The sequence below is a fragment of the Chlamydotis macqueenii genome, chromosome 4, assembly GCF_036417535.1.
Source record: "Chlamydotis macqueenii isolate bChlMac1 chromosome 4, bChlMac1.mat, whole genome shotgun sequence".
Lineage (NCBI taxonomy): Eukaryota > Metazoa > Chordata > Aves > Otidiformes > Otididae > Chlamydotis > Chlamydotis macqueenii.
This window is the reverse complement of record NC_141559.1, coordinates 27,018,690-27,046,533: the sequence shown is the minus strand read 5'-3', so window position 1 is coordinate 27,046,533 and position 27,844 is coordinate 27,018,690. Positions and strand designations below refer to the sequence as shown.

The 27,844-nt window shown below is 44.2% G+C and overlaps 1 protein-coding gene across 1 annotated transcript in view; it reads left to right on the top strand.

Moving 5' to 3' along the window:
• The first annotated feature begins 9,745 nt into the window (after positions 1-9,745).
• Positions 9,746-27,844, top strand: part of ARHGEF38 (Rho guanine nucleotide exchange factor 38) — a 37,810-nt gene continuing 19,711 nt past the window's right edge. The window contains exons 1-4 of the mRNA XM_086747255.1: positions 9,746-9,938; positions 19,387-19,577; positions 22,052-22,175; positions 26,463-26,610. Of these exons, the coding sequence (XP_086603381.1) occupies positions 9,746-9,938; positions 19,387-19,577; positions 22,052-22,175; positions 26,463-26,610 (656 nt within the window). The remainder of the gene's footprint in view (positions 9,939-19,386; positions 19,578-22,051; positions 22,176-26,462; positions 26,611-27,844) is intronic.

The window sequence follows — 27,844 nt, the reverse complement described above, 5'->3', positions numbered from 1 at the left end:
CTTCCCTCCCCTTCCTGCGGCCGCCGGGCCTGCGCTGCGCCGGCCCCGCCTGCCCGTACCGCGAAACCGCGCAGGGTGGTGAAAGGTGCTGCTGGCCGGCGGGCGCTGCTGCCGGCCACCTCCTGCCTCACCGGCGAAGAGAGAAAGCCGCCGTCTGAGGGACGGCACGACCGTTAGTCCCCAGAGGCCCAAAATGGCGGCGTCGCCCCCCACGGGCCCCGTTGCAAAGGCGGGTGTGTGGAGGCAGTTTTTCCTGAGGAGGTAGCTGCTGCCGGGCTCGGGGGCTGCCCACTTTTCCCTGCGGGCTCCGGCATCGGGCTCCTTCCCTTTGCTGAGGCCAGGGTCAGCACCTCAGAGGAAGAAGGAGGCTGTAGGGTGCCAGCCCAGGCCCAGCCTCAAGGGAGGGCTCCACCAAGGTGAAAACAATCAAAAAGCCCCTGGCTTGTGGTGGCAGGTGTCCCCAGCAGGAGCCAGGCATACCTGGGCAGGTGGTATCCCAGCTGTAGCTACCACCAGCACTGCCAAAAGTGTAGATGCAAAATGAGGGGTGATGGCAGCTGTGTTGGTACCCCTTCCTGAGGCCCATATTGGTGCGTAGACCCTACCCTGCTGCTCCCTAGGGAGGGAAGCGTTAATTTCTTCTCCACACATGCAGTGTTATGTCGCCCAAGCTGGTCTGTGTCTGCACCGCTTATAGGCAGCCTGTTTGCATGGGTTCCCAATGTGTTTTTGTATTGAACCCTGCTGATACTTGGTATTCTCACTTGTCTTCAGGTTCTGCTGTTTTTAAAGCTTATTATCCCTACATATAATCTGATTCGTTTGAATTCTCCTTTCGTTGATCCCTGAGGAGGATTTCAAATTAATTTCTTCCGTTGATATGGGTGGCAGTTCTTGGAGTAGTGCTTCTGATCTGTGGATCTTTCAAAAATTCCTGAAAAGGGTCAGATACCACTATTTGCATTTTATTGATGGAGAAACAGAGGCAGAACAACTTTTGTTGCTGTCGTCACTCTTGAATCCCAAGCCAGTCATCTTGTGTATTTATCTCTAAAGGTGATCAATATTAGCTTTGAATTTTAACTCTGATTTGAATTGCTCTGAAAGATTTCTGCAGGATAACTCCATGTTACCCTGATTACTTTATACAGTATTTTAAATGTTATTGAGAATGATTTATTTGCAGAAGAAAAACTAAGTCAATATCTTCCATCAGATTTAAACAATATATACCTTCTTCTTCCCTTTATTTTTCCCCTCTACTGTTTTGTAGATCAGACTTCAGAAGCATCCAGATTGTCTGTTTCGTGTGCAGTAAGGACCCAGCATTATTTTACACCAGAGTGGGAGATTTTCCTGATGGTCTCAGTCACTCTGGATCTTGGAGGGAGCTGTAGTCTAGCATGTGGATTTTCCATGGCAGTGAAGGCTCTGGGGGGAAAAAACCTGTTATGGTTTCCTCTGATTTGTGCCACTGCTTGCTATATTTGTCACAACAGGCTTATCTCCAGAAGGACAGAGAGACTATTTTGCATGCCTATTACCTACCTCCGCAGAAGCTGCAAAATAGTAGTTGGTGTTTCACCAGAGGAGTTGGCGTCTTTCTTCACTGAATTCACTAAATGTAAGGTTTTCAGGGGCAGCCTCCTCAGCTGGACATGTAGGGGTGAGATTCTTCATGTACAATCTCTGTTTGAAGTTCTTAACTTTTAAAGTTTGTCAAGGGGCAAATAATCTGATTTTCCTGTGGAATAATAGAAAAAAAAAAGACAAGGTAGAGAATTTTTTTTCTGTTATGAGAAAATGTATTCTGTGCTTTCTTTGAGTTGGCCTGCTGCTGAAATAGGCAAGGTTAAAAATAAACATGTGCCATAGGCCTAGCCTTCCACCTCTGCTTAGTTCTGAGGAATCTGGATTTCATTTATGGAAGGTCAGAGCCTTTGAAAATCACTTACTGAGCAGGCACACAGTGTTTTTACACTTGCAGTTGGGTGTAAGTTTATTCTAGAGGGAGTCCAATATATATTTGGTTCGCTCTACAAGCTGGGAAGTGAAATACAGTGCTGTGGCCAGGAGTCCCTGTAAGATGCACAAAATCTGAGTGCAGGGTTCTTCATTGCCTTGTGTTGTGAACATGGTCTTGTCTAAAGCTTTCTCACCTATAGTGGCAAATCAGCTATGAAACACTTGGAATTTATGACATATAAATGAATTTCTGTGCAGGTGCTTTTTCGATGCATAAATAGATGCCATTGTGTTACCAAGCAAGAATAGATGATGTAGCAGAAAAACACACAGCAACCCTGCTAATGCTGCCAGAGCAGAGAACATGATGTTTTAGTACTCTAAAGTATCCAAAATTATCTTAGTACTCTAGAAATAATAATAATAATAATAAAGTTCTAAATAGTTTGACTATATTTCTCGGTATTACACATTATATTACAGAATATGGCAGCAGTACACACAGTACTTCTGAAGTCAGATTTGGGTAAGACCAACTTCCTGGTTAGACTACATTTACCTGGCATTTTTGAATCTTTGAAACAAATGAATGTTTTGAGTCCAATATCTACATTAAGAAAATTCTCCAGAATTACCAAGACTGTTACTACCGAGGTATTATTTCACCTCTTTTTATTCCCAAGCATTTTACATCCAGCTCCTTCAAGTATCATTCCACTTGGGCCAGCAAAAGGTGTGTATAGGACTGATCCCATTTATTGACCTTGAAGCAGCTCCCACTGAAAGACAATGAAAATATTGATATTTATTTCAATGGCATTAGAACCAGGTCCTTGAGACTTAAGTAGGACTTGCATGGTACTTAAGTTTTATGCTTGCCCTCTGCACAGGGGTGAATCTCATTCCAGCAGAATGCCACTGGAGTATAGCAAAAACTCAGCAGCAGTATAATCACCTAAGCCTGAAGGACATCCTTACTTCAAAAGTTTATACTTTGCAGTGTACATTTACATTTATTTGGTATATATTTTTATATATACACATAGACACACACATACATATAAAATTAATGTTTTGCCCACGAAAATGCTGTGCAAATTACATGCAGAAAATATATTATAGTTAAAAAAAAAAACCCAACAGTTCCCCTTCCTTCTGAATGAAAGTAATTTTAATCTGTTCAGTTAATAAGGCTTTGAAGAATTTTATTAGTATCACTATGTGCTATTTCAGTGTATTTGCTCTTGACTGGTGATCACATCATTATCGTTAACTTTTGCTGTAATATAACTTCAATCTCCATGGTTTATAAAACCATTAATCTGAAGGAATAAATTCTTGCCAGCCTTCTGTTTTGCTGCTACCTGTGTGCAGAAGGCCAGCAGCCATGGACCACCATCCTCCCCGTCCAGCCGCCTTGGTGGAACAGGTCACTGCCTGCGCTTGATTGCCAGTGCTCACTCGTTCAGCCGTCGCCATCTCACCAAGCGCTGATGGACCAGCTCCTGTCAGTGCTGAATGACAGTTGAGATGAAGCCAGGCAAGGCTAGCTGAGGCAGTCTAGAGATGCGGGCTAAATTAGTCAGGCTGTGCTTCAACTGAAGCAAGTTAAGGAGCATGAACTCCTTCTGCAGATCTTTACACTGACAGTCTGCAACAGGAGGAGGATGACAGGTTGTTGGAGTCAGTAATCTCTTTCATTGGAGTTGGGAGAGAAGGTCTACGCACAGCCTGCTTACTCAGGTATTTACATTTTACATGCTGACAAATGCCTGGTGGCAACAAAAGACTACATCATCTAATTAAAAGGAAAAAAATGTATATTTCAGTAACTAGAATTAGGTTTATTAGGTTATGTTACTTTCCATCTCAATGGGAATGAAGACAAGGCTCTTATCCCAAAGAAACTAAGTACCTTGGATCAGGTTGTGAACCCTTTTTTGTAGTGGTGAGCTCATTTCAATAACCCTATTGCTTTAAAGGGGCTGATCCTCTGTAATTATGCAAAATTCGTTTTTAGTCATAATATTCACTGCTGTGTATAGGAAGATGTGAAGTTCGCAGTCTGGTTTTTTTTTTCTGAATAAGTTGTTTCTATGAACTGTTAGTTTCATTTTTAACCATGCTTTTCGTAATGTATGTTAGGATTCACTTGCCAGATTAACTTCTCACCTGGCAAGTGATTTACACGTCAAGAGGCCAGGAGACCATGGCCGAGTCAAGCTTTGTATGATATGCCCATTTCTTTCTTCCTGGACCTGTGTACTGAGCTCATTTTAAGCCCCGTGAACCAAGGATTTTCAGCCTACCGTAATACCCACTGAAATGTGTTTGTGAGTGTGAACTAAAACTTAGATTTTTTTTTTTTTTTAAGACTCTTATCTTTGTTATGCCGAAGCAACTACCCCATCACATAACAGAAATCACCAGTCTTCTTTTCTGTTCATTCTTTCATTTGTTCTTTTACATACATGCTCATACACAAAAAAAAAAAAAAAAAAGAGAGAGAGAGGAAAAAGATTCCAGTTCAGCTATAAAAATATTGTTTGGAAACATTAAATTTTAGTGTGAAGCTGCAATTCTATAAATTCAAAATAGGGACCTGGAAGGAAAATCTCACCTACTGCTCATGATGAAGTCTTTTTAGGCTCTGTTCTCCTCTTGATTTGTGAATTGCCAGACATAAGGTTCTCAAAGCATGCCACAGAAAATTTTTCATCTTTGGTAATTTCTACACCCCCCCTATTTTACATTGAAGCATAACAATAATGAAGATTCATCTTCCTGTCTTTTTATCTGTGCCTCGCTCGCTTGCTTGTCTTTCCTCATTAGCTTTGGTATCACAGTGCCATCTACTTGATCAACAGAGTCAGGTTATTTTCCTTAGAAAATAACTGCACGGCTGCAACACCAAAGAAATCAAAGGGCCACTTGGTTCCTTAGCGAGTTCCCCTCTCCTGCACACCTCCTAGCCCTTTCAAAGCAGCACTGCCCTTAGATGTAGGCCTTTGAGAGCTGGCCCAGCTCCCAGCCTGTTTCACAGACTGACCCAAAGCCCCAGCTGGACAGTGACAGATCCACCAGCACTGCGAGGACAATTCAAGCCCCGCTGACCCTTCTCGCAACATCCCCTCTCTTCTCGAGCAGGTGTTTCATCTGAGAGCCTGGTCCCTCTCTGTAGGCAGAAAACGCGGCAGCCTTTTGTATGGGTAAACTGGGGCAGAGGCTTTGTTCACAGTGAGAAAGCATCACAGGAGTTGGAGGGGATGGATTGCATAGCCTGATAGATTGAGCCATCCTTTCCTAGAAGTATCCACAGCCTAGCTTGAGCCCCAGCAGGCATATGCTTTATTAATTTCTCCCACAAATATTTAGACAAGAAACACTACAGACAGGGCTGAAAGAAATCGTCGCTGCACACTTACTTCTAAAGACCTGTTTCTCTACAGGAATCACCAGTTTAGCAAGATCAACAGTAGAAGTGAAGGTGACACTGCCATGCTAGATAACTTTTCACCTGCAAGACAGGCTTTTTTCTCTTTTTGTACTATTGAAAGGTGTTTGAAGTTTTTTTCTATGCATATTTCAAAGTAATTTTGATTCATTCACTGTGAAAAATCAATGTGTAGACTCCAGTTTTACCTGTCCTTAAGTCTTCCCTTTTTATTGCTTTTATCCTCACCCGTCACTCTGTTCTTATCTTACCAGTATAGCTGCAAACAGGCAGGGTGTATGTAACTAGCAGCTTTCCAGTGCTCAAAGTCCTTGGTGGGCCTTACGCGTGATTGTTCTTATCAAAGGCTCAACTTTTTGTCCCTCAGAAGACATCTTTGCTTTTACTCTCACATACAGGCGGAGTGACGAGAGATACGGACTTGCTTTTATACATCCCTAGGCTTCCCTGTATGGGGGCGGGGAGCTATAGAGATGTCTGTGCTCTTGCTGTCACGCTCCACCTGTGAGGAGGGTGGTGGGACACCTTTCTGCAGCAGAGCCATGGTACCTTCCTGCTTCTCCACTGCCTGTCGAGTGTAATTGCTTTACGTGGGCAAAATTGGTGCTGGCTGGTGAAGTTACTCTGCAGCTGCCTGTCGAGACGCTCTTTTCACTTGGTGGCAGTGCTGGTCATTGCAGTGAACAAACTTGAAGATGGCAGTCCAGTGTCATTGCCGCAGGACTCCAGCAGTGGTCTGTACCTCCACTCAAAGGGAACAGGCATGGTAGTCAACCTGCACCAGTGTTTTTCATATATGCTCTGAAATACTAAGTTATAAAGAAATCTTCTGTAACAGCTGTCAGTTATTACAAGAAAACAAATAACTGTTTGCTTACTTGATGACCATCAGTCTTGTTGGCACTCCCCATTCGTTTATAGCTCAGGACTGAGATAAAGGTTCACATTGACCATACAACAATAAGCTCTTATATGCATCTAATACAGTTGCTTGGGAACACAATGCCAATATTTTCCGTGTTGACACCAGCACCTGTTCTGTCTCTTAAGCAGGGTGGCTTCCATGCAAATAACTCCTCTGTGAGTGCTAGCATCAACTGGATTCCAGTTTGCTTAGGAGAATTAAATGGGCACAACATACAGCAGTTGAAGGGATTTTCACATTAATTGTAGAAAGAGCATTTTGTCTGCGTAGATGCCAAATAGTCCCTCTTGTCTTACGGTTTAGTGACTTTGGTACTGCTTAACCATTGGCTGTTACCAGGGCCAGAAGGGAGCAGAAGCAATTTGGAAATTGAGGGGGGGTTGCTCATACTATTGTGAGTGGCAGCTGAAGTCAAGAACTTCACAGCTCTGGCCGTGCTTTCTGTGGCATTTTGTTATAGTCCAGCTAAACTACAGTAAACAGTAATAAGAATTTATAGGGGTATCTTGCTCAAATACACATCTTACTGGTTTTAGATATTCCTCCTACTGACTTCACTGGCACAGCCCATAAGTGTAAAACAATCATTGGATTTAACATGACGATGGACAAAGCAGGATGTGTCTCAAACTTCTCTCCCCCCAGACAGAACAAGGGAGCCACCAGTCCTGAATGCATCCCCCACTTGGAGCTTTACAGAAAACATACTATTTTCAGCCTTTTCCATGCTGAGTGGCCCAGAGGAGATATTTTGAGGTTGCAGAAAGTACTAATCTACATTTCCAAGCTGCGGTGTAAGCTAGCTCTGGGCTCCTGGCTGCCTCAGATGTGCGCTGCCGGCTGAAGCCAGGTAAACCATTGCAAGCAGAAAGGCAGCAGCAAACCCCAGCCGGCTTTCCCCGCAATCATTCCCTTGCCGAACGAACACATACCTTTTCACACCCAGCGACAGAGTTGAGGAGAAAGAGGAAGACAACTGCTGCATGTGCGTTGATTGCTATAGTAATAAACACCTAAGCAAACTTTACTATATCCTATCTTGGCTGTAACTCTGCGTATGTGGCAAAGAGCCTACAAAGCCAAGAATTTTGTAACGTTTGTTCTTTCACCTTCACCCAGCCAAAATGTGTTCCTCAGTTCTCCCCTCAAACCATCTTAATTTAAATAAATAGAATGAAATCTCATATAAATGATGGGACCTGTGTCTTCTGAAAAGCATGACGCCGTAAATCCCGGCTGGGGAAAATACCTTCTCTGGGCAATGCCAGCTTAAGGAAACGTCAGCCATACCCTCAGCTGCTTACACGTGCCCCTGCATGGTCCCCTGCCTCATGCTGCCACGACTGCTGGCATGGCTGGATGATGAACTAAACAGGAACACAGATCCAGATGGAAAATAGCCCAGGGGAAAGAGGGAGTTTTCAGCCAGATCAGTTCCTCCATCTCCTCTCAAATGCGGGTGTTTACACCCTGCAGCACTAGTGGGAACAAAAATTATCCAGGGGAGGGGGGAAGTCAGGGTGATGACTGTTTAAACCAGTTTTACCACCCTTGCTGAATGCCAAGCCATTGCTTCAGAAAAAAAAAACCAAAACCCTCAGGAAGTCCCCGGTGTAAGGAAATAGGGTGGTTGATTTCCCTCAACTCCCACCTTAATCTGTTTACTTGTTACTGGGGCTTTGATGCTTGTCAGAAGGGTGTCACCAATCTGTCCCTGCCTCTCCCCCTGTCACCACTGCTCTGCCTTTCAAGGAACTTTTGTGGTCTGACTTGCAAAACAAAGAGTTTCTTAGGGAATATCAAAGAGGAGGCGAGATGTAACACATGAATTGCCTGCGTAATATGTGATTTCTCTGCGTGAGCACGAAGTCTTCCCAGTATCCCCCTCACCGCTTTATTTCCCTGCCAGGCTGCGTTTGGGCTGGACACTTTGTGCAGCGCTGGCACGGTGCTGCAATTTGACGTTGTAAATTGCTTAACAGTTTCATAACCTTTTCCTCTCACTGCTGGGTAGAAACGAGGGGCTTTGATCAGGAGGTTGCATCACAGGACCAGCTTCTGAAAGGAAAGGAAAAGGAAAGTTGGCCATGAGGTTACACTACTGTGTTGCATCCCCGCTTGTTTTTTACTACGCAGTCCTTTGGGGACAGAGCGTGGCAGCACTGGAGCAATACACTCCACCGGCATCTGTCAGAGGGACGTTAGTTGTGTCCACCGGCAGATGCTGTGGCAATGAGCGTGTGTGCGACTGACACCGATTAGGCTGCACGGTGGGGCTCCCACCAGGCGTTTCCTGGGGCAGGGAGGGCCACAGGGGCTGGCTGTCGCAGCAGCGGAAGTGATTGGTGCTGATGGCTGTTGGGGCTTTTCCCGGGATAAGTCCCGTCCAAGCTTGGATGCCAGCAGCTCCTGCTGTTTTAACATGAGCTTGATTAGAGCGGCGCTACGGAGGATCGCTAGACAGTGCTTGCGTGCCAGAGGCCATTACTAACAGACAGGATAATAAGATCTTTTCCAGGGGGCTGATCCAAAGGTATTACAACCAGGCGTTTTGCTCTCCGCTTCCTCAGCTGTTGGACCACGGGTGATTTGTTACGACAGCCTCGGCGGGTCCTTGGCAGGCTCTCATGTTGCCTCTCTGTGCGTTAGTGTAAAGCAGGACGCAGCCTGGTTCGAGACAAGTCTCCATGCTGCTTCCCACCTTCCGGAGGGGTTTTCATCTCCCTTCCCAGCTCTTTTCTTCCTTGTCCTGGGGGATCCGGTCTCCCTTCAAACCTGTAGATCAGGAGTTTCCAGTCTAAAGACTACACATCTCGGTGGGGTCGGGAGCCTGTAATGAGATACGCTGCAAGCTGGGGTCCTGACCAGGCTGAGGGTTGGGCACTTGCCCCAGGGGAAGGAGGAGGAGCGAGGGTCAAGGGCATGACTGGTGTTCCCTTCCAGTTGCCCTCTGCTTCCCCAAAAGGGAAGGCGTCTGATGAAGGCATGGCCATGCCCTGCCATGCTCGAGCATCTCCCTGCCAGCACATGCCAAGGGACAGCCCAGGCAAAGCCGGGAGGACGTGACTCCGCTTTGGGGCACCAGCACCCACGGTGGAGTGAGGAACGTCCCCTGAAGCAGGAGAAGCGGGCCCTGTATGGCCACGGTTTTAGGGCTGGCTCTGAAACCGGCCCCGCCAGGCGTGCTTGGCAGGTGAACGCAAACACTGCCTGGGGCGTCAGCTTCCCGGGGGAGGAGCTGCTCCGGTACAGGTGGCAGGGCTGAGCCTGGGGCCCTGCGGAGCCCTGCTCCAAAACCAAGCCCAAAGCAACCAGCCTTCACCTGGGCAGCCAGTTCACCTCCCTAAAAATCAAGCTATTGTCTCCCCTGCCACTGCTGCCGCCACCAAGCCAGGTTGGCCATGGCGGGCACAGAGTGTCCAGGGAAGGAAGGCGTGGGGGGCAGGAGGAGGAATTTGGCTCTGCTGAGGAACAAGCTGTACATGGGGGAGAGAAGGAGGACGGAGCCCGTGGTGGAGAACACTGCCGGCGGGGACCACGGCGCCTTGAGGAGGAGTCAGTCTGACAGGACAGAGTACAGCCAGAAATTACAAGGTATCGGAAAAGCTCGCTTAGTGCTCGGCTGCTAGGGATGCTCTGGGTTGGGGTGGGATCTTGACGCCCTCCAGGCTGCAGATTCGAGAAAAAGGGAACAGCAACCTCTGCCCCCACGCAGTCGCAGTTGTAGTGAGCTGTTGCCCCCTCTCACCCTTGCCCTCCGCTTGCCAGAGTGTGAAATGTTTCTCCTGATTTTTCTAAATAATGTCGCGTAGACAGGAAGTAAAATGCAATCAAATGTTTTGGTGCGTTCCCGCAAAATGCGTGTGCAACCAGGATCTTTCTTGTTTGTCACCAGAACATGTTTGCAACGCAAACAGTAATTGAGAATCCGAATCCGATCGCTCCGTCCTATCTGTCTTTTGTTGTCTATCAAGTGGGGTATATGCTAACTAATTAGAAGCGTCAAGGGCAGTTTTTTCTTTCGGTTAAAACCACCAAGATCGGTAATGTGTTTATCTGTTACTCAGATTGTCCAAGCTTGAACTGAAATATGTGTTGATGGATATATTGATTCAAATTATACTGTTATGGAGAGGGTTGCTTTTCAAATAACCAAACTGCGTCTGGACCAGAAATTGGCAAATTATGTCAGTATTGGGCCTGTCAATCAAAATTAAATGCGGTGCCACAAATTGAGGAAAAGCATGAAGAATGTGTATGGCTATTTCTGGGAGCACTCTGGAACACAAACTTGGGAATTTCTGTGCGTTTCCATGGTCCTGAACAACAGGGTCTCATCACAAATGTGGGGATTGAGTATTATTGTAATATATGCGTGTATTACACATAGTGATGTAACTGCCTAGTGACAGTCACTCTTGTGGCAGTAATCCTTTACAGGGAAATAAAATAGGAAAATACTTTTGGTTGCTGCATTGTGGTTTTGATGCACTTAATTAGGAAGTAGCATTCCTTCAGAGAGACAATAAAAGCAGAAAATAAAATAATAAACCGGAAAATACTAGGATTTCTACGGGGGCTGCGTACACTGAAAACCAACAGAGAGTTCATCGATTATGCTGTTCCCTCCTCATGATAGCTAATCAATGAGAAGATGAAAAATTGTCAGTTAAGTCAGGCACGCGCTGCAGGGATCTGGCGGGGGTGTTTCAGGGTACAAGCATGGATTGCTATGGCTGGGCAGGCAAGCTCCTGGCACACGTCCCACCAAAGCAGCAGTTTTTTACCCATGAAGGGGGTTGCCTATGTGAGGTCAAGGTTATGAGCACAGTATCCAGCAAAAAGCGTGAGGTCTTTCTGTCCCACGTCAGGTGTATTCATGCCGTGAATGTCTCCTGTTTAAAATCTGGAGCAAAGGAGGCGGGGAAGCCTAGGTAGTCATGGCAAAGCATGAGGTTATGTTTATGGCAGCAGTCCAAAGAGATGGTAAATCCAGCTTAACAGCTCCTGCCACTGGCTGAGACTGCTGCGGCCGCCTATTGCAAAGCATTGGTCTGGTATCGGCTCACTCTGCTTGCGGGCGTTTGTTCAAGAAAAACGTTGATGGGTTAACAAGGTACCTGCAGGCTTTATATTGGATTAGAAGTTGCCTGTCCTCAGAGTGAAAATACAAAGTCGGTAGAAATTCCTGTGAAGTGTATTTGCCATCCCATGAGAAAGAAATGGTTGTGTGCCAAGGCCTGATCTGGACCAAATTTTGGTGAGCTGGATGTGCCTGGATCTGGTAACGATCACGGATCCCACACCTAATGTGTTGATACCTGCCAGCGCTGACGATGTCCTATGATTGTACACCTTTACGGTCCTCATTTTTCTCGCTAGCGCTTGGATGTGAAGCAGCTTACTCCAAGGTGAGGGAAGCGGTTTTGTTGGCACAAAGCTTTTGAGTTCTCCTTTCTTGGTAAGAAAACCCAACAGGTCTATTGGTGACATAAATGGTCTGTTTTATATCACCAGGTCGATCTGTTTTATATCACCAGGTCGGGACTCTCTGATCACCCTAGAATGGTAAATGCTTTGCGAAAAGATACAAATGGTAATAATTTGTACTTGCTTCCCATATGAATTGGAAGAAAAGCTCCGTGTTTAGTTGCCCCTCCCTTCTATAGTGCCCTGTTAATGCGTTTTCTAACAGACACTTCAGAACTGTGGTTGGTGTTAGCACATACAAGGATGTGTAAGACAGGAGCAAACCCTACAGAAGGGAATGCCTTGTGAGTGGGGCTGGGAAACCGAGTCAGAGGCTGCAGGAGGCACATCTCTGATAGTGGCAGGCAATCTAGGCAGAGCACAGAGACCAAGGTGTCTTTACACTGCAATGCCTGCATCAGTGTTGCAGCACATTTGTGCAAGGTGGAGACATCTCTCCAGGGCCCTTACCACCCTCTGCGTGCTTTATATGGTTCCCTGAGTAGAAACCAGGTTGTTGCCCCCACAGCCATTTCCAGCAACTCTGAAGTTCAGCTCAGCGTGCTAGATACAGGTCCTCAAATAAAAGCCTATAAGCAAACAAACAAAAAAAAACCCAAACAAGTGAGCAAGCAGTCACACTCCTGAGAATTCGGTTTCTGCCTTTGAATTTCTCTTAAGTTTTGCTGTTTTTAGAAAACAGCATGGAAAACATCCAAATGTTTTCTATAAAGACTGAGAAAGGGAGCCTACTACCCAAATCTCCAGGGTAATCAAGGTGTTTTGCTCTGCAAGTCTACAAACATGAGCACAATAGAATTGTCAAAGGTGCAAACCTCTGCAATTGTTTTTTACTTTAAATTAAGGATTCATTAAAAACAGGAGAAAGCATTTTCATTGTTAATTATTATACTAGACACATCTATTCAATACCTTATCTGGTGTGAATGGCCATGCAACACCTCCTGGCTTTACTCTTCTTTTAAAAGGAAACAAGATGCAAAGTAACCATTATATTCTCAAAGAGCTTGGCAAGCACTAGTGCATCTATTTCAACTTATCCTGTGAGATAACCAAGCTCCTTCAGCCCCATTTTAGATAGGGGAAAATAAGGTGATTGCTATCAAATGTCAGGTTTGTGATACAACCATGCAGTCATCTGGAACTCAGGTTGTAGTCGCATTCTTGGATGAGTCCAGAAATACCTTCATCAAGCTATAGATATATATTTTTGTCTTCCATAGTTGTTCATCAGCTGGATAGAAGCATCGCTTTTCTAAAGAGGGATGAGTGGAGTTAAGGAAGATACATTCAGTTGCATTTGTGGTGGATGCAGAAATAATATCAAGGGTCATTATAAGAGCTAAGACACAGCTCCTGTGATATTTCTGTGCAGTGCTCTGCTCTACATTCCCTAGAAAATCCTGCACATAGGTTCTTTCAAGAGGAATAAAGAACTTGCTACTATCCTTAAGCACAACATGGTATTTAGCAGCTCTGTTTTCAAATGTATTACCTGTAGCTGTTTAACTGGTAGGAGTTGGTCTCTTCTCTACATCAGTGACATACCTGCAATAGATACAGGGATTCAAATCCCTCAGCTACCACAATATATTGCCTCAGAGCTTGCATCTGATCCCCAAATTTCATGTTTTTCCTGTGTCTGATGTAGTTATGAGCAATAACCACACCAGAAATAATGCACAAACCTGTGAAATTATACAAATTCCTGGAAAGCTGCTACCCCTTGGTGTACAAAAGCCCAGTCAGAGGCAACTCGTCCCCCTTCGCTCCATCACGAGCAGGGTACCTTCCTCCATCCCATCCTTCTCCCTGCACTGCACACCGCTTCCTCCCACCTGGGCTGCCCGTGCACGCAGCCTCTTTACAGGAGCGAAGATCCTCCATGCCTCTCCCCAGTTCCGTGTTTGCTTTGCGCTGTACTTACTGATTAACTTTCTCTGGACTACAATGCAGATAATATCCTATTTCACTGCAAAATGTATTGATCTTTGGAGCGGCTGGTTTGCTGAAGTACAGTAAGGAGTAAAAGTCCGGATTATTTCCTGAAGCGCAGGAGATGGCTTGGTGAAAATACCCCCATGTGCCCTGTGATGAGAAATCACAATCTAACAAATACTTTTATTTTCTCCCATGCAAATTTCAGCTTGGAGGATCGAATTCTGTTAACCTGCACTGCACTAAAGCTGGAGTTATTCCTTGAACTTACTACAGTGGCAGCCAGGCTGGGAAGCGAGCTCATCTTTTCAGAGCAGAATCCATTTTGTGCTGCAGTGTTTGCACAACACTTAGCACAACCAAGTCCTGCCATGTGGCTTAGGACTCTTAAGAGCTACTGCCGCATAACCTGTAACAGCAACCAGGGTGAGGGAGTGAAGACTAAGATCCAAGGAGGTTTCTGGATCCTTCTCTGAGCATATTAGCAAACATTTTATTAATTGGGATACTTTGTGTTGTGGGTCAGGCAGCTCACAGTTCGCACTGCTAATCTGCGGCACATCCTGAGGTGCCTGTGTCCCAGGGGAAGCGGTTCAGATGCAGCCCTTCCTCCGTTCTTACTTTATTAACATATTAGCTCAATGCCACACGAGTGGTATATTTATACCGGTATATGACACACTGGAAAGGTTTATTTGTAAGTATCGGCGCTAACAATAAGGGCATTCTCCTGTCACCTGATGATAAGCTTTCTTCCCTTCCACTGCGGTCACATGGGATCTCTCTGTAGTCCTGTCAGCACACATATAATTAAAGCGGTCTGCTGTCAAGGAATTGAAGAAAGAACTTGCATGTTGAATGTAAATATTTTCTGTACCTTATGGAATGAAAAAAAAATGATCAAAGATTGAATGACCTAATTGCAAGGAAGTTTCTGATGCAGATTTTATGAGCGAACCTGTTGCCTAGGAAGGTCATTCTGGTCCTGTGGTTTTCTCCTCCTGTGTTCAGAAAAGGGTTTTTTGCATATGTAACTCACAATCCGTGTGCACAAACCTGCTCCTGAACAATGCTGCTGTTATGTGCGTCTGTGAGTAGAAGAAAAAAAGGCGTTTTCCACAACCCTCTCCCAATCCTTTTGTATTTCAATGCCCAACTTGGAGTTCAGCAGATCTGATTTGCACCACACTGTTGCACTGTAATAACTCTGGTGCAAAACTATGATGACACCCCTTTGAAGTGGTCCTTCACAAGGGGAGGGGCATCTGGAGTAAAGCTCCTTGTGTGTTAGCTCACGTAATGCACTTCTCCTCCCGCATGCAGTGGGACACTCCATCTTTTGCCACAGCTTGTCCCATTTCAGGCTCCCTCACTGCCAAGGGCCCCAGTGTCCCTGTGCTCCGCAGCCTTCCCAGCACCCACAGTGGAACCAGTAAGGGGCAGAGCCGGAGCCGCAGTGCAAAGGGAGGAGAGGGAACCTACCGCAGCAGCAGTCTCTGAACTTGGCTGCCTGTGTTTCGTTTCCAAATCCAGCTGATAAAAGCCGGTGTACATTCCTGTGTGTAATCGCTAGGTTATCTGAGGGTGCAGGCTATCTGAGGACTTGCTTTCACAGAGGAATAATTTTATCTAGGGTAGTGTGAGACTCAAGTTTCACACGTGAAAACACAGTAATGCTGTCATTTGTTTGTTATATCTTGATAACTTATGCCTTCACTGCCAGGCAAAATCCCTGTATCTGCACAGCACGAGTGCGGAACTTGGGTTCCTTTGGTGTCCTCCAAATGCTGCCTAAGTAATGAAAAGGCCTGTTATTCACTCCATGCACCAACATCACTGTACTTGTTGCTATATTCTGTGTCAGCACCTTCACTTCCAGATGAAAAGCATTAGACCAGGAGAAACCTGAGTCCTGTTCCCAGGGGAAAACATAATATAAATAATATGGGAAGAAGGATGGATAGAGCAGACCTCTTGGAGCGACTCACTCTCTAGGTGGAAAATCCAGAGAAATTTGCACACATAGATCTTGCAAACCTGCTTTGGCTGCTCCTCCAGACGCTTGCTGTGGATCCCTCAATACTTCCCCTGGGCCTAGAAGAGAGCTGCTGCATTTCCATATTGTGGGCTCTGTTCCTCCATGCTCTCACTACATTGCTGGATGTCTCCATCTGGGGGATGTTTTTAGACTTCACACTTGCAAGAAACTTTTTGTAAGATAGTGGGGCTGCTTTGTCCATGTCATCACGTAGTGAACCTCTTGTTCCTTGCAACTAGAGCTGTGTACTTCAATACACAGCTGGAAAACCAAAGTCATCACCTTCCTCTCCAAAGCAAAGTCCTCCAGAAAGATGACTCCAGCAGATAACTGACATCGCAAACTAACAGTTGCAAACACTACCTTCTCCTTTACATTTTTATGCCTACTAAAAGTACCAATTACTTTTTTTTTGTGAACTGGTCTTAAGATGTAGCTGTCTAATAAACCATTCAACAGACAGTGTTTTCTTTTTTCTAAACTGGCATCTCTGAGGATGAACGAGCCAAATTCTTACTGCAACACTTAATCCTCAGCAATGTCTCTTCCTGCTAATCCTCTCTCTCAAACCAGTCCAGGGCTGGTAGAAGTTACCGGGTAGAAACAAGTCTGCCTATGTTCCAGATATGCACTTGCTGTTTGTGCATTCATTAAACTTTCACTTACTCCACAAGGATTTCAGCAAGCTACTAATGTTCTCAAACTGGTCAAAAGCAATCGGCTGAACATGAAACTACAGGTTTTGGCTGTAATCATCACTTCAAGATCTTGCTGTTCTGTTCTATAGAGACAGACATGTCTCAAATGAAAAAGTGAACACATTGAGTGAAAATGGAAAATTATATTACTTTTAACAAAAGGATACATTTTTTAAGAAACATGTTTTCTATAAGGAAACAGCATCTACCTGATATATCTCACGGTTATTTCTTCCTCTTGAAAGTAGTTTTTCTTTCCTGGCATCGTTATCTATCATGCAACAAGGATAATAGGTGAGCCCTGACATAATTCAAGAATCAAATTTGATCAGGGCGATCTAATGACTTAAATGGAAAGAACATCCTCTCGAGGGATCATGACTACAAGCCTGAGGTGGGATACAATGGCTTTATTTTGCTCAGATAGTGCCCTCCCCTGCCACCAGTATGAAATATTAGAAAGTTCTTTTGCACAGCATCTTGTATTTACCTTCAAATTCCATCTGATATCATAACAGTGCTACATCTGAGATGAAACAACATGTCTGAGATCTTCCAGGACATCTGGTCCTCTCTTCACTTTCTCAGGAATCACCCTGAACTTTCTCATACAGTAGCACATGTGAATGTTTTCATACTCAATCTCAAGAAAAATGCTGATTTTGGTGCAGAACTGGAACTGAAATGGATTGTTCATGTTGTTCCCTGTGAATTTTTAAGTGTGGTTACATACTGTAAGCTTTTAGAGGAAAAAGTACCTGCCATTTTGGCATGTAAGCAGTAGGCAAGGTAGTCTCACTCTGCAGCCCTGTCAGAAAATTGCTTAGAGGGGGCTGTGGAGTGATGCTGGTACCAATTCTGCTCTTCTCCTTACTAAAGTAGGGGCAGAGACTTGTTTTTTGTTCAGCACAGAGCACTTTTGGTGGATGAGCTCTGCAGCAGTGCGAGCTCTTGTGCAGTCCATGCACTCACACCAGCACAGACTCACTAGGGCAAGATTCAACTTAAAAATTGTTTTGATAGCCCAGGCCTTGCAGAGGGGAGACATCCTCATTGTGTTTCCATTTTTTTGTCCGTATACAAACTTGAGGACAAAATGTTCATACTTGTGTTATACACAGACTTCAAGGCTAAAAACTCAGAGGTAAAATGTACATCTAAATAAAGAAAACTCTGAAAAAACACACCCCACCCCACCCTTGTTTGGGTTTCTTGTTCTCAGTGTTTAAAACTAGTAGTACAAAGGCAGAGGTGCAGTCCCAAAAGCAGCTATTTAAAACAATAACTGTGGTCACATCAGTCTCACTAAAAAACCTGATAGGAGAAGCATTCATAACAAAAGTGTCCTTTCTGAATATCAGTGGTGAGCATAATTGCAGAAGGGCTTGGAGATGACAATACATTGGATTTATAACATTTTACACCTCTCAGTGGAAGACAGCTCAAAGCCCTCTTTCCTGAAAGCTGCTTGGTTTTCCCACACGTCCAGTTCCAGGTTGTCATCTACAGCCTTGGCTGGTGGTGTACAGGTGAGCTGCACGCTCTTCGACGCTCACTTGAGCGCTCATGACCTCGCCCTTGGCAATCAGTTCGAACAACTGCAATATATTCAGTATTGGCTATCAGCGAGCAAAGCATCAGATACTGCTTGCTGTTGCCTCATTATACACTATGCTCCCTACAAGAAGTTGACATGAAGGCGTAGCGGTCTGATCCTCGGCAGAGATTCCTGTCCTTTGCCGCTGAGCGATAAAAGCCCATGCTGTCAAAGCACGACCTGGGTAATGCAGAGATGAGTTGTGTAATGATATGTCTGTCTTTGTTGGTACTCTGCACCATCTTGTGGCTAGCAGGAAAACACCAGAATAGCCTGTAAATCTTTCCCTTTTTCATTTTTGTGTGTATGTGTGTGGTTTTTTTTCCTAAGGAAAAATACAGATTGTCAGTGTACACAGATAAAATTTGGTGCCCTTTGTACAGCTGAAATGGATGTCTGCAGGCTGGGTTATGAACCAGCAAAAGGGAAGATCACCATTACAGTTAAGTAGGTCTGTGCAGGTCCTGTAGCATACATAAATTACCTATCTGTAGGAGGCTTGCTTGCATTTCCATGTATTTGGAACAAATCAGATATTTTAGGTCTTAAGAATGGAAAAATAGCTAAGAATGTCTGGATCCCAGTGATCTCTGTTGTTCCAGGAAATGTTTGGTTTTGATCATTAAACTTTTTCCCATATTCTCCTGTAATTCCTTTGCCTCTTTCAAAGAATATTTTTAAACAGAATTACAAGTTTCGTTGTCATCATTAGTAACATTGTCTTCATTTGAAAGTTTATCTTCCAGTACCTGCAGCCCTCAACCTCCCAAGAATAGACTCAACATTACATCATATGGTGTAAAGGTTATTCCAGTGAATCTTGTTTATGGTAAACACAGACTTTTTCTTCCACAGGAACACATTTTCTCCCATCTTCCAAATAATAATAGATGTCAGATAGAGACTATGTTTTCAAGGGAGTAGAAGGGCATCAGCTATCCTTGAATTTCAGTGTGGCAAGGATCAGGCTTTCCTGTGCTCCATGGAAAATTTCTGCCCACATACACAACACAAAAGTCAGGGCAGCTGCTGATGGGTTATCCCCTTACCACCAAACAGATGGTTTCCTTTGCCAAACCCATGTCTGGTTTTAGAGGAGGGAGATGGGACATGGCTTAATCTGATCTGGAGTTGCCATTTCTTATACATCTTTTCCTGCTTACCATGGTAATTTTGGAGTTTCCAACAGGCACCGGTTATGTTCCTCTGCGGTTGCGCAGGGCAAGAGGGGTGAGCACACGGGATTACAATGCTCCTCAAAAATCTCCCTCTTTTTAACAGAAAAAATGGCCCCGCAGGTGGGGTCCTCAACCCCTGCCACTTCACCGCAGGAGGATGAAGAAGAAGTTAGCAGACACATGATGGCCAGGAGGGTGAAAATCATCGCAGAACTCATTCAGACGGAGAAAGACTATATCAATGACCTGGATCTCTGCATCAAGGAAGTGATTCAGCCCCTGAGAAACAAGCAGGTGAGTGCTGGGGGCGGAGGATGAGGCGGTGTCATCACCTCACACATGTTCTGCTTGCAGATAATCATAATGCAAGCGCAAGTGTCAGCGCAAGAGTGACGTGGTGCCAGGAGCAAGTCCAGAGCTAGCTTTTTGGAAAGGGCCATGCCAGGGCTCTAGCCAGGAGAGTGGGAAATCAGATATGCTCCTGACACTTGCTCTGCACTTGCATAAAGCCTATGTCAAGGTACTTGCCTGGAGGGCAGCTTGGACACTATATCCCTGCTTGTGGGCTGCAATAGGAGCTTCCACCTCTCCATACTGCTCTGTAATTATAACCCCTGGTACATGCCCTGGCAGACCTTTACTGGTGCCTCCAAAAGCAGTAAAGACCAATAAAGACAAGTATTTTCCATGATAACAACCTGGGATGGCATGAACCTCCCCATCAAGGTTAAATTCAGTTGTAAAGACAACTTTCTCCAGCCTTTCAGACAGCTGTGGTGGAGAAATACTATGCCTGACAGACCGGTGAGCACTTCAGAAATTCACATTCTACACAGAAAAGGTACATTTAAGAAGGAAGGCTCATAAACTATCTTTCAGGCAAAAGACCTTATTAGGCCAATGATAACCATTTTCTTTTTTGGCTGAGAATTCAAAGAGCACCTTTTCCTTTTCAATTTGTAGAAAAATTGTGCAGCCAAAAGCTGGGAATAGAAGAGGTTGTCCAGAGAAAGATTCATATTTGTGGGGCCTGCAAGATAGCATTCACAGAGGCTGCACAAATGATATCTGTTGCTAATACAAAATAAAAATAATTTTAAACAGACCTTAAACCAAGTATTCTGTATGCAGAGTTAGCATTGCCTCTTCAGGAAATGCTGTGGCCAGCTAAAGCCTGGGCTGTTTAAGCTCTTGCAGGACTTTTTTTTTCTTTCTTAAAACTCTGTCAGAGTTTGTTCCAACCTGTTTTCAGGAGACCTGGCATCTGCTGGCATAACTTGACTTCTTCTTCCTCCTTTCTCATTCATCTGCTTAGAAGTAAGTAGTCTCCACTTGACTCCCTCCCCAGCCTGGCCAGCACCAAGCAAGAGTACTCCCTGGTTGAACTTGCTGAGATTTTTGACAAACATACTGTATTCCTTTGCTCTTTTCCAGGCAACTGAAAACATAAATGTTGATTCTGTCCTTTGTCACTGTATTAACTTGTATAAGTGGTCATGCACAGCATACTTCAAAATACTATGTAGGCAATGTGCTGGAGGAAGGTCGGAAGTTCTCTGCTAGATGTATACAGGAAAAGTAATTTAGAGATTATAACTGTCTTAATTTAATAACCTCTGCATTTTTGAAAGGCTTTCAAGAATGTTATATGGTTTTAAGGCTAGTTCTCGGATAAACGAACGTATTGAAAGTTTGTAATGTGTTTAGAGAAGGATAGCATTTAGAAAATTGACCCAGCAATGAATCTGTTTCGTATTTCCAAATGGATAAAACATGTTTTAGCCTCTGTAATACTTATAAAGAAATTAACTGCATTAGTACTAAAAGTAGATTTCTGATTCTGTTACAATAGCATGCAATTTGATCCTCCTGGCATCTGGTAAGCTGCTATGTAAGTCAGCAATTCTGTTCCTAATGGAGAGATAGGTTCAGAGAGTATCAATATGGGTGTTGAAATCGGTCTTGCCTTTGTTCTCAGTGTTAGCACATTACCGCTGGCTATCTCCAATTGTCCCTGGATATGAACTATTACCCTGCTGTGCAAGGAAATAAATAAGAACCGTATTAAAAATATGTGTCCTGGAAATTTTTTACTTGCTCTAAAATGAGTAGGGACATGGAACCAAATTTTCTGTTGGTGTAAATTGGTGCAGTTCACTGAAGTCAATGTTGTGCACCCAACCTCTGTAGGAAGGTCTTTAGATTATATTAGTACCCAGAATTGTAAATGTGTTTGTTTTGTGGAAATTATATGATCTTGATTGTATTTTTGGATTTATAGGGTAACTAACTTAAAATGGTACCAGCATCTGGAAGTCTTTTACCTGGCACCAAAGCACCGGGGCCTTGGTTTATGTAGTGGCCTCTGTTAGCAACTGGTAATCAGGGAATCAAACCCACTGTCAGCTATTCTTTTCCTCAGTGGGAAAGTAAACAAACATTTTAAAGCCAGCTAAGGACCTTTTCTTCATTCAGATGATAATATTTATTTCCTTCCTAGGTAAACACTTTCAGATTAAGAATAGTTCAAAATAAGGTTAAAAGCACTTGATAACATTGCCCTTTGTTAACTGCGTCAACCATATTATACTAATCTGAAAAGTGTGTATGTGTCCTTGAAGTCACAAGGAGGATGTTTATATGAGGTTTTGCAGAAGTGGTGCTTCCTGGAGTGCTGGACACTCAGGGCATAGCAAGAGAAGGTCTGTAATACACAATGTCCTTCTTTATCCCTCGTCAGTAGCCGCTTAATATTTGTATTCCATTAGATTGCTCGCTTTGACGTGGATGGCTTGTTTAGCAACATTGAATTGGTCCATCAAGTATCAGCCAAACTGCTGTCATTGTTGGAAGAAGCCACGACAGATGTGGAACCACCCATGCAAATAATCGGTATGTTTACTGTCCTCTTGAGCTCTACAAAGCTGCGGAAAAGAATAAACATAACACTTTCCTGTCCTCTACCCACATCAGACTTAACTAGTACCCATCCCAGAGGCTAACATGCTACAACTGTCCATAATGACACAGGAAAAATGACATGTGAAACCTGTCCAGTTGCTGTGCTGTACTGGTAGGATCATGATGCTTTTTTTCCATCCATCTGAATGTTTAGGGGGAGGGAGGAAGGAAGGAAAGAGTGAGTTTAGCATGAGTAAAAACTGCAGCACTGAGTTATGCCACATACTGATAATATCCTTTTCATCTAGTTTGATATTGCCCACCTAACTCATGCTTAGACCAACTCTTATATTGCATACTCATAATTGTGCCATTCAAGAAAAGCATTAAAAATTATCGGAGTAATACACACTCCAGGAATCATGGAATACTTAGGAATCATAAATGTCTGTAGGGATCATGGGTATTTTCAGCAAACAGGTTGGCCACAACAGTCACACATTCTGCAGGGCAGGCCATGAATGTTAAGGCTGTGAACTATTCACCTGGCATTCTGGCACAGCTGAAGAGATTTAAGAAGTTACCACTCATCAGCTCTCCCATAGCTGCTTCTTCAGTGCAGAGGCAGTAGATAATCCAACTTAAGGGATCAGGTGAGAATTCTTAATTTGCTTCAGTGCAGAAGTCAGCCAGTTTAGTTTAAAAAACTTCCAGCCATGATTCAGAGGTCAGAGAGGTTCTTTCTTCCCTAAACTGACCACATACCACAGGTAACATGGTATATCGGTTGCCATTTGACAAAGAAACATGATAATAAACATATGAGGCTTGGGAAAAGTATTAGTCCTAGCACGTCTCAATCTGGTTTGCCAAGGCAACAGCTTAACGTAGTTTGATGCAACTGTGTTGTTTGGCAGTATTTCAATAAAAGTGCATCATAGTGAGTCATACCCTTAATAAGCAATGTTCTATTCCAGTAGGAAGTGGCTTTCTCAGAGCCAAGAGAATCATCCTTTTAGTTCCCTGCCACATCCAGAAGTAAAGGCTAACTTGTGACAGGGGAAAAGATGGCAAGTAAGGTGTGAGATGTTCTTCCAAAGGCTGAGACAAAAGCAGGGAGAGTAATTGCATCACTATAACATTAACCACTATAACATCACTATAATATACATTTCAAGACATGGTTTAGTAGGCATGGTGGTGTTAGGTTGACAGTTGGACTTGATAATCTTGGAGGTCTCTTCCAACCTTAAAGAGTCTATGATTCTGTGATTATAAGCAATAAGTTAGTATGTTTGTTATCCTCTAAAAGTACATCAAGGTAATAATTTTGTTTTCAGGATCTTAATAATCAGTGTAAAAGTTTTTAAAGCCAGTCTATAGAAAAAGCAGGCTGAGAATGTTTAACATGCCTGTCATATTCCGTCATGTTTGTGGTATTTAAACATCTTGAATTGAAATAGTTTAGTTTGGAAGGCAACCCAATCACGGTGAGGCTGAGGAGAAGTGCTAATTCACTGGTTTGAAACCAAAACAATGTGGTTGCTCGTATTCATGTCTTATTATGTCTTATAGTCAAAGTTCTCCACACTTTATGCTATGTCCACATTGACAAGTAGTAATGTCCAATAGGAGCAGACTTGTAGCGTGAAACAGTTGCTGCTAAGGTCCTGGATCCATAGTACACATTTCAAGAGGTCTTACTTCAGATTGGCTGTAGCCTGTTCCTGTGGATTGAGAGATGCCCTTTTTGGTTGGACAGCATAAGATGTGCCCTCAGAGTGCGTGTTCTGGTAATTACCATCCTTAGAGGGATTCAGCTTGTGTGTCTGTGAGTGCTACACCACAGCCAGGGTATGGGAGATGAGAACTACTGAGAGATTGGCTTCAAAAGCCGTCTCCTAATCTGAGCCAAAATGCTAACGTAGACAGACCTTTTGTGGTGCTTGGTCCTCTGATGCTAAATGCTACTGAGGTTAAATACCCTTTCTAGTTCTCTTCTGTATTTTTCTCCTCTCTGTTCTGGATACTGTATACGGAGGAATATGAAGCCTTAGTAACCTTACCCTGGCTTTGGTTATTAAACCCCATCTTCCTCCCTCTCCCACTGCTGTCCACACAGGAAGCACCACTGAAAGACACTGAAAGCCACAGGGAGAAACTGTTTCTGTTGTTCAAGTCTTCCCCCTAGGATTTTCCCTTTGATACTGATGACCACCACACTTAAGAAGAGGCATCATAAAGATTTGCATCTGTCAGAGTGCACAAAAGACTGTGTTTTTAAAGCTGTGCCCAAATACAATGTGGTTTCGGTCCATAAAGCAAGCTCCCACAGTGATATGCCCAAAGCTCATCTGATTCGGTCCATATGGCTCAGAACCAAGTAGGGCTTTAGGCTTAAGAAATCTATCTGCTTTTAAAAGGCCCTATCCGTGAAATCAGCACATAGTTTTTCTCATCATTGAGCATCAATGAAAGTGTCTGTCATTGTTGCACAACACATTAGTGAACACATCTTGTTCATCTCTTTCCTTCTGGAGAAGAGAATGATAATTTCCAGCCTCTAGTATATACTGAAATGAGCTGTAAGTCTACAGCTCACATTTTTGCTACTGAAAACATAACCTCACTTGAGGGCTTAGCATAGCACGGGCCATGCTAAGCACTTGGAGCTCCACTTAAAGTTAGTGAAAACTGTGAGAGCTCAGCATCTCTGAGAATCGGGTGCCAAGGGAGCAGGTTCAAGAGAAAGCTTGTTAAGGTTTCCCCTTACATCGTTGGCTAATGAAGGCTTGTATAGAGAGTTCATGGGGAAGTCAGGATGCAATGTGCGTTGGTAGCCGTCAGCATTAGCATTAAGCACAAGACAGAGGAGACAGACAGCTAAAGAGCTTGTGCTTGTGCTAGGATGCTTGTGCTTTTCTGACTGTGGCCTTACAGTAACTAAAATGAACTCATGTGGTCTTAGCTCCATCATTGTTGTTCCCTTATTCGCACCTTGAAACCAACATGCATTAGACAGCCCAGTTAACCTTCGCTGCCGGGGGAGAAAACCCAGAGCTGTGTTACTGTGGTAACTGAATCATTTTTCACTTTAAGACGGAGAAGTTCAATGCGATGTATTATGAAGCAGCCCACTCTGGTCAGGATGAAACACGCAGGATGCCCGACAGCTTGGCGCTCACTCCGTGAATGAATAGAGAGCTCCCAATTAATGTGCTGTTCGGGTTTTAACTGTAGTAATCATTGCTATAACTCAACAGGAATGTTTATAAAACATTGGACTGGTTGCAACATAGGCGTAATTTTCAGTAAATGCCCGAGACTGGAGTTTTCACCACAGCTGTTGTTTATTATGTGTATTTCCAAGGATGCCGATCAGGGAGCTGCTACCTCAGGGTGTAAGAACCAAATGAATATCTCAGCAGAAGAGATGAAGCATGCCTTCTCCACTCAGATGAGATTTCTTACATACACAGAAACCAACACAGCGGTTTTAAGCTGAGAGAATTAGGCACTGGAATTAAATGGGAAATGGGCACAGGACTACTTTAGTGCCTCTAGAATTCCCAACTGTTCTTTGGGGGAAAATAGTGGTGTAGAGGACTGGAAATGGAAATGTTTTCCCCCTTCAGTTGTATGTAAACCTAGATACTATATAAAAATGGCTGTAATCCACTGTGGTTTTATTTAATTAGGGGAGGGGTGGAGGTTGTTCCTCTGTCATGTGAAGAAAAATCTCTATTCTAGGCCATAACAATTGCCATTTCAGGATTTTGCAAAACAGATAAAAGTGAAATGGCTAATGGGAGACAGAGTAATTATTCCTGCTATAACACATTTAAGTTCATATTCAGTTGGAAAAAAGTCAAAAGGAAAATTAACAGTCTTACAATCATCCCTTCTGCCAGCCCACGACACAAAAATTGTCTCCTCTTAACAGTTAAGCTCTCCTGTGTGGTTTCCACTGAGGTGGCATTAAGCTGGGGCAGTGAATTAGGGGGCTGTGTATGAAAGGGTGTGAGGTGTAGAGATTTCATGCCTTTTCCTGAGGGAATTTTTGTGCATTAACACTGATATAATGGATCCTGGCTATGACAAAGATGAGCAGCTGAGAAATACATGTAATAAATAATGCACATAAACACGCAAGATTGTTTCTAAGGGAAGTAAAGTGGAAGCCAGCCTTTTTAGCTCACGGCTAATGTGATGGAATAATAAAACTCCTTCTGAGATGCTGTTGTCTGGCTTGACACGCTTTGTTTTTTTCCTTAACAGGGGAAGTGTTCTTGCAGATTAAAGGCCCACTAGAAGACACATATAAAATCTACTGCTATCGCCACGATGATGCACACACCATGCTGGAATCCTATGAAAAGGATGAAGAACTGAAGCAGCATTTAAGACACTGTGTACAGTCCTTAAAGTAAGATCTTTTCAAATGATGATTTCCATCCATAGTCAGTTGCCTGGCAGGGAACATTTTAAATGGATGTAGATGAAAGGTCCCCTGTAAATCCGGAGTTTTATAAGGCTTGCTGGGAGCTCTGGCTTATACTGCTTTCATGAAAAGATGACAAGCCAGGGGCCATGATTAGATTTTTTTTTCTCTCTAAGATGGCCAAAAATAGCACAAGAAGGGTTGCTCTTCCCTTAGATTCAGTGCCCCATACTGGCAAAAAAAAAATGCTGCATCATATTGTGGGCTATTGGGAACACCTTGCCCAGCTCCCAGAAAACTTGCTGCCCCCATCTTCAGCAATTTTGTTGCTTGAATTGGAATAGCCTGTAATGGAGCTATTCACATGCAGTGGTGTTTCTGGGCCTCTGTTGCAAGGCCCCAGGGATCTGGAGCAGCTGTGTGGTGCTGGACCCCCTCACGTTGGGCCCGGCCCTGTTCAACACCTTTGTCGGTGACATGGACAGTGGGATAGAGTGCACCCTCAGCAAGTTCGTTGATGACACCAAACTGTGTGGTGTCGTCAACACACTGGAGGGGAGGGATGCCATCCAGAGGGACCTTGACAGGCTGGAGAGGTGGGCCAATGCAAACCTTATGAAGTTCAACCAGGCCAAGTGCAAGGTCCTGCACATGGGTCGTGGCAATCCCAGACACAAATACAGGCTGGGCGGAGAATGGATTGAGAGCGGCCCTGAGGAGAAGGACTTGGCAGTGCTGGTGGACGAGAAGCTCAACATAAGCAGGCAATGTGCCCTTGCGGCCCAGAAGGCCAACCACATCCTGGGTTGCATCAAGAGGAGCATGGCCAGCAGGTCGAGGGAGGTGATTCTCCCCCTCTACTCTGCCCTGGTGAGACCCCACCTGGAGTACTGTGTCCAGCTCTGGGGCCCCCAACATAAGAAGGACATGGACCAGCTGGAGAAGGTCCAGAGGAGGACCACGAAGATCAGAGTGCTGGAGCACCTTTCCTATGAGGACAGGCTGAGAAAGTTGGGGCTGTTCAGCCTGGAGAAGAGGAGGCTCCGGGGAGACCTTATAGCGGTCTTCCAATACCTCAAGGGGGCCTACAAGAAAGACAGGGAGAGACTGTTCAGTAGGGCCTGTTGTGATAGGATGAGGGGTAATGGCTTTAAAATAGAGGGAGGTAGATTTAGATTAGATATAAGGAAGAAATTTTTTACTGGAACAGGTTCCCCAG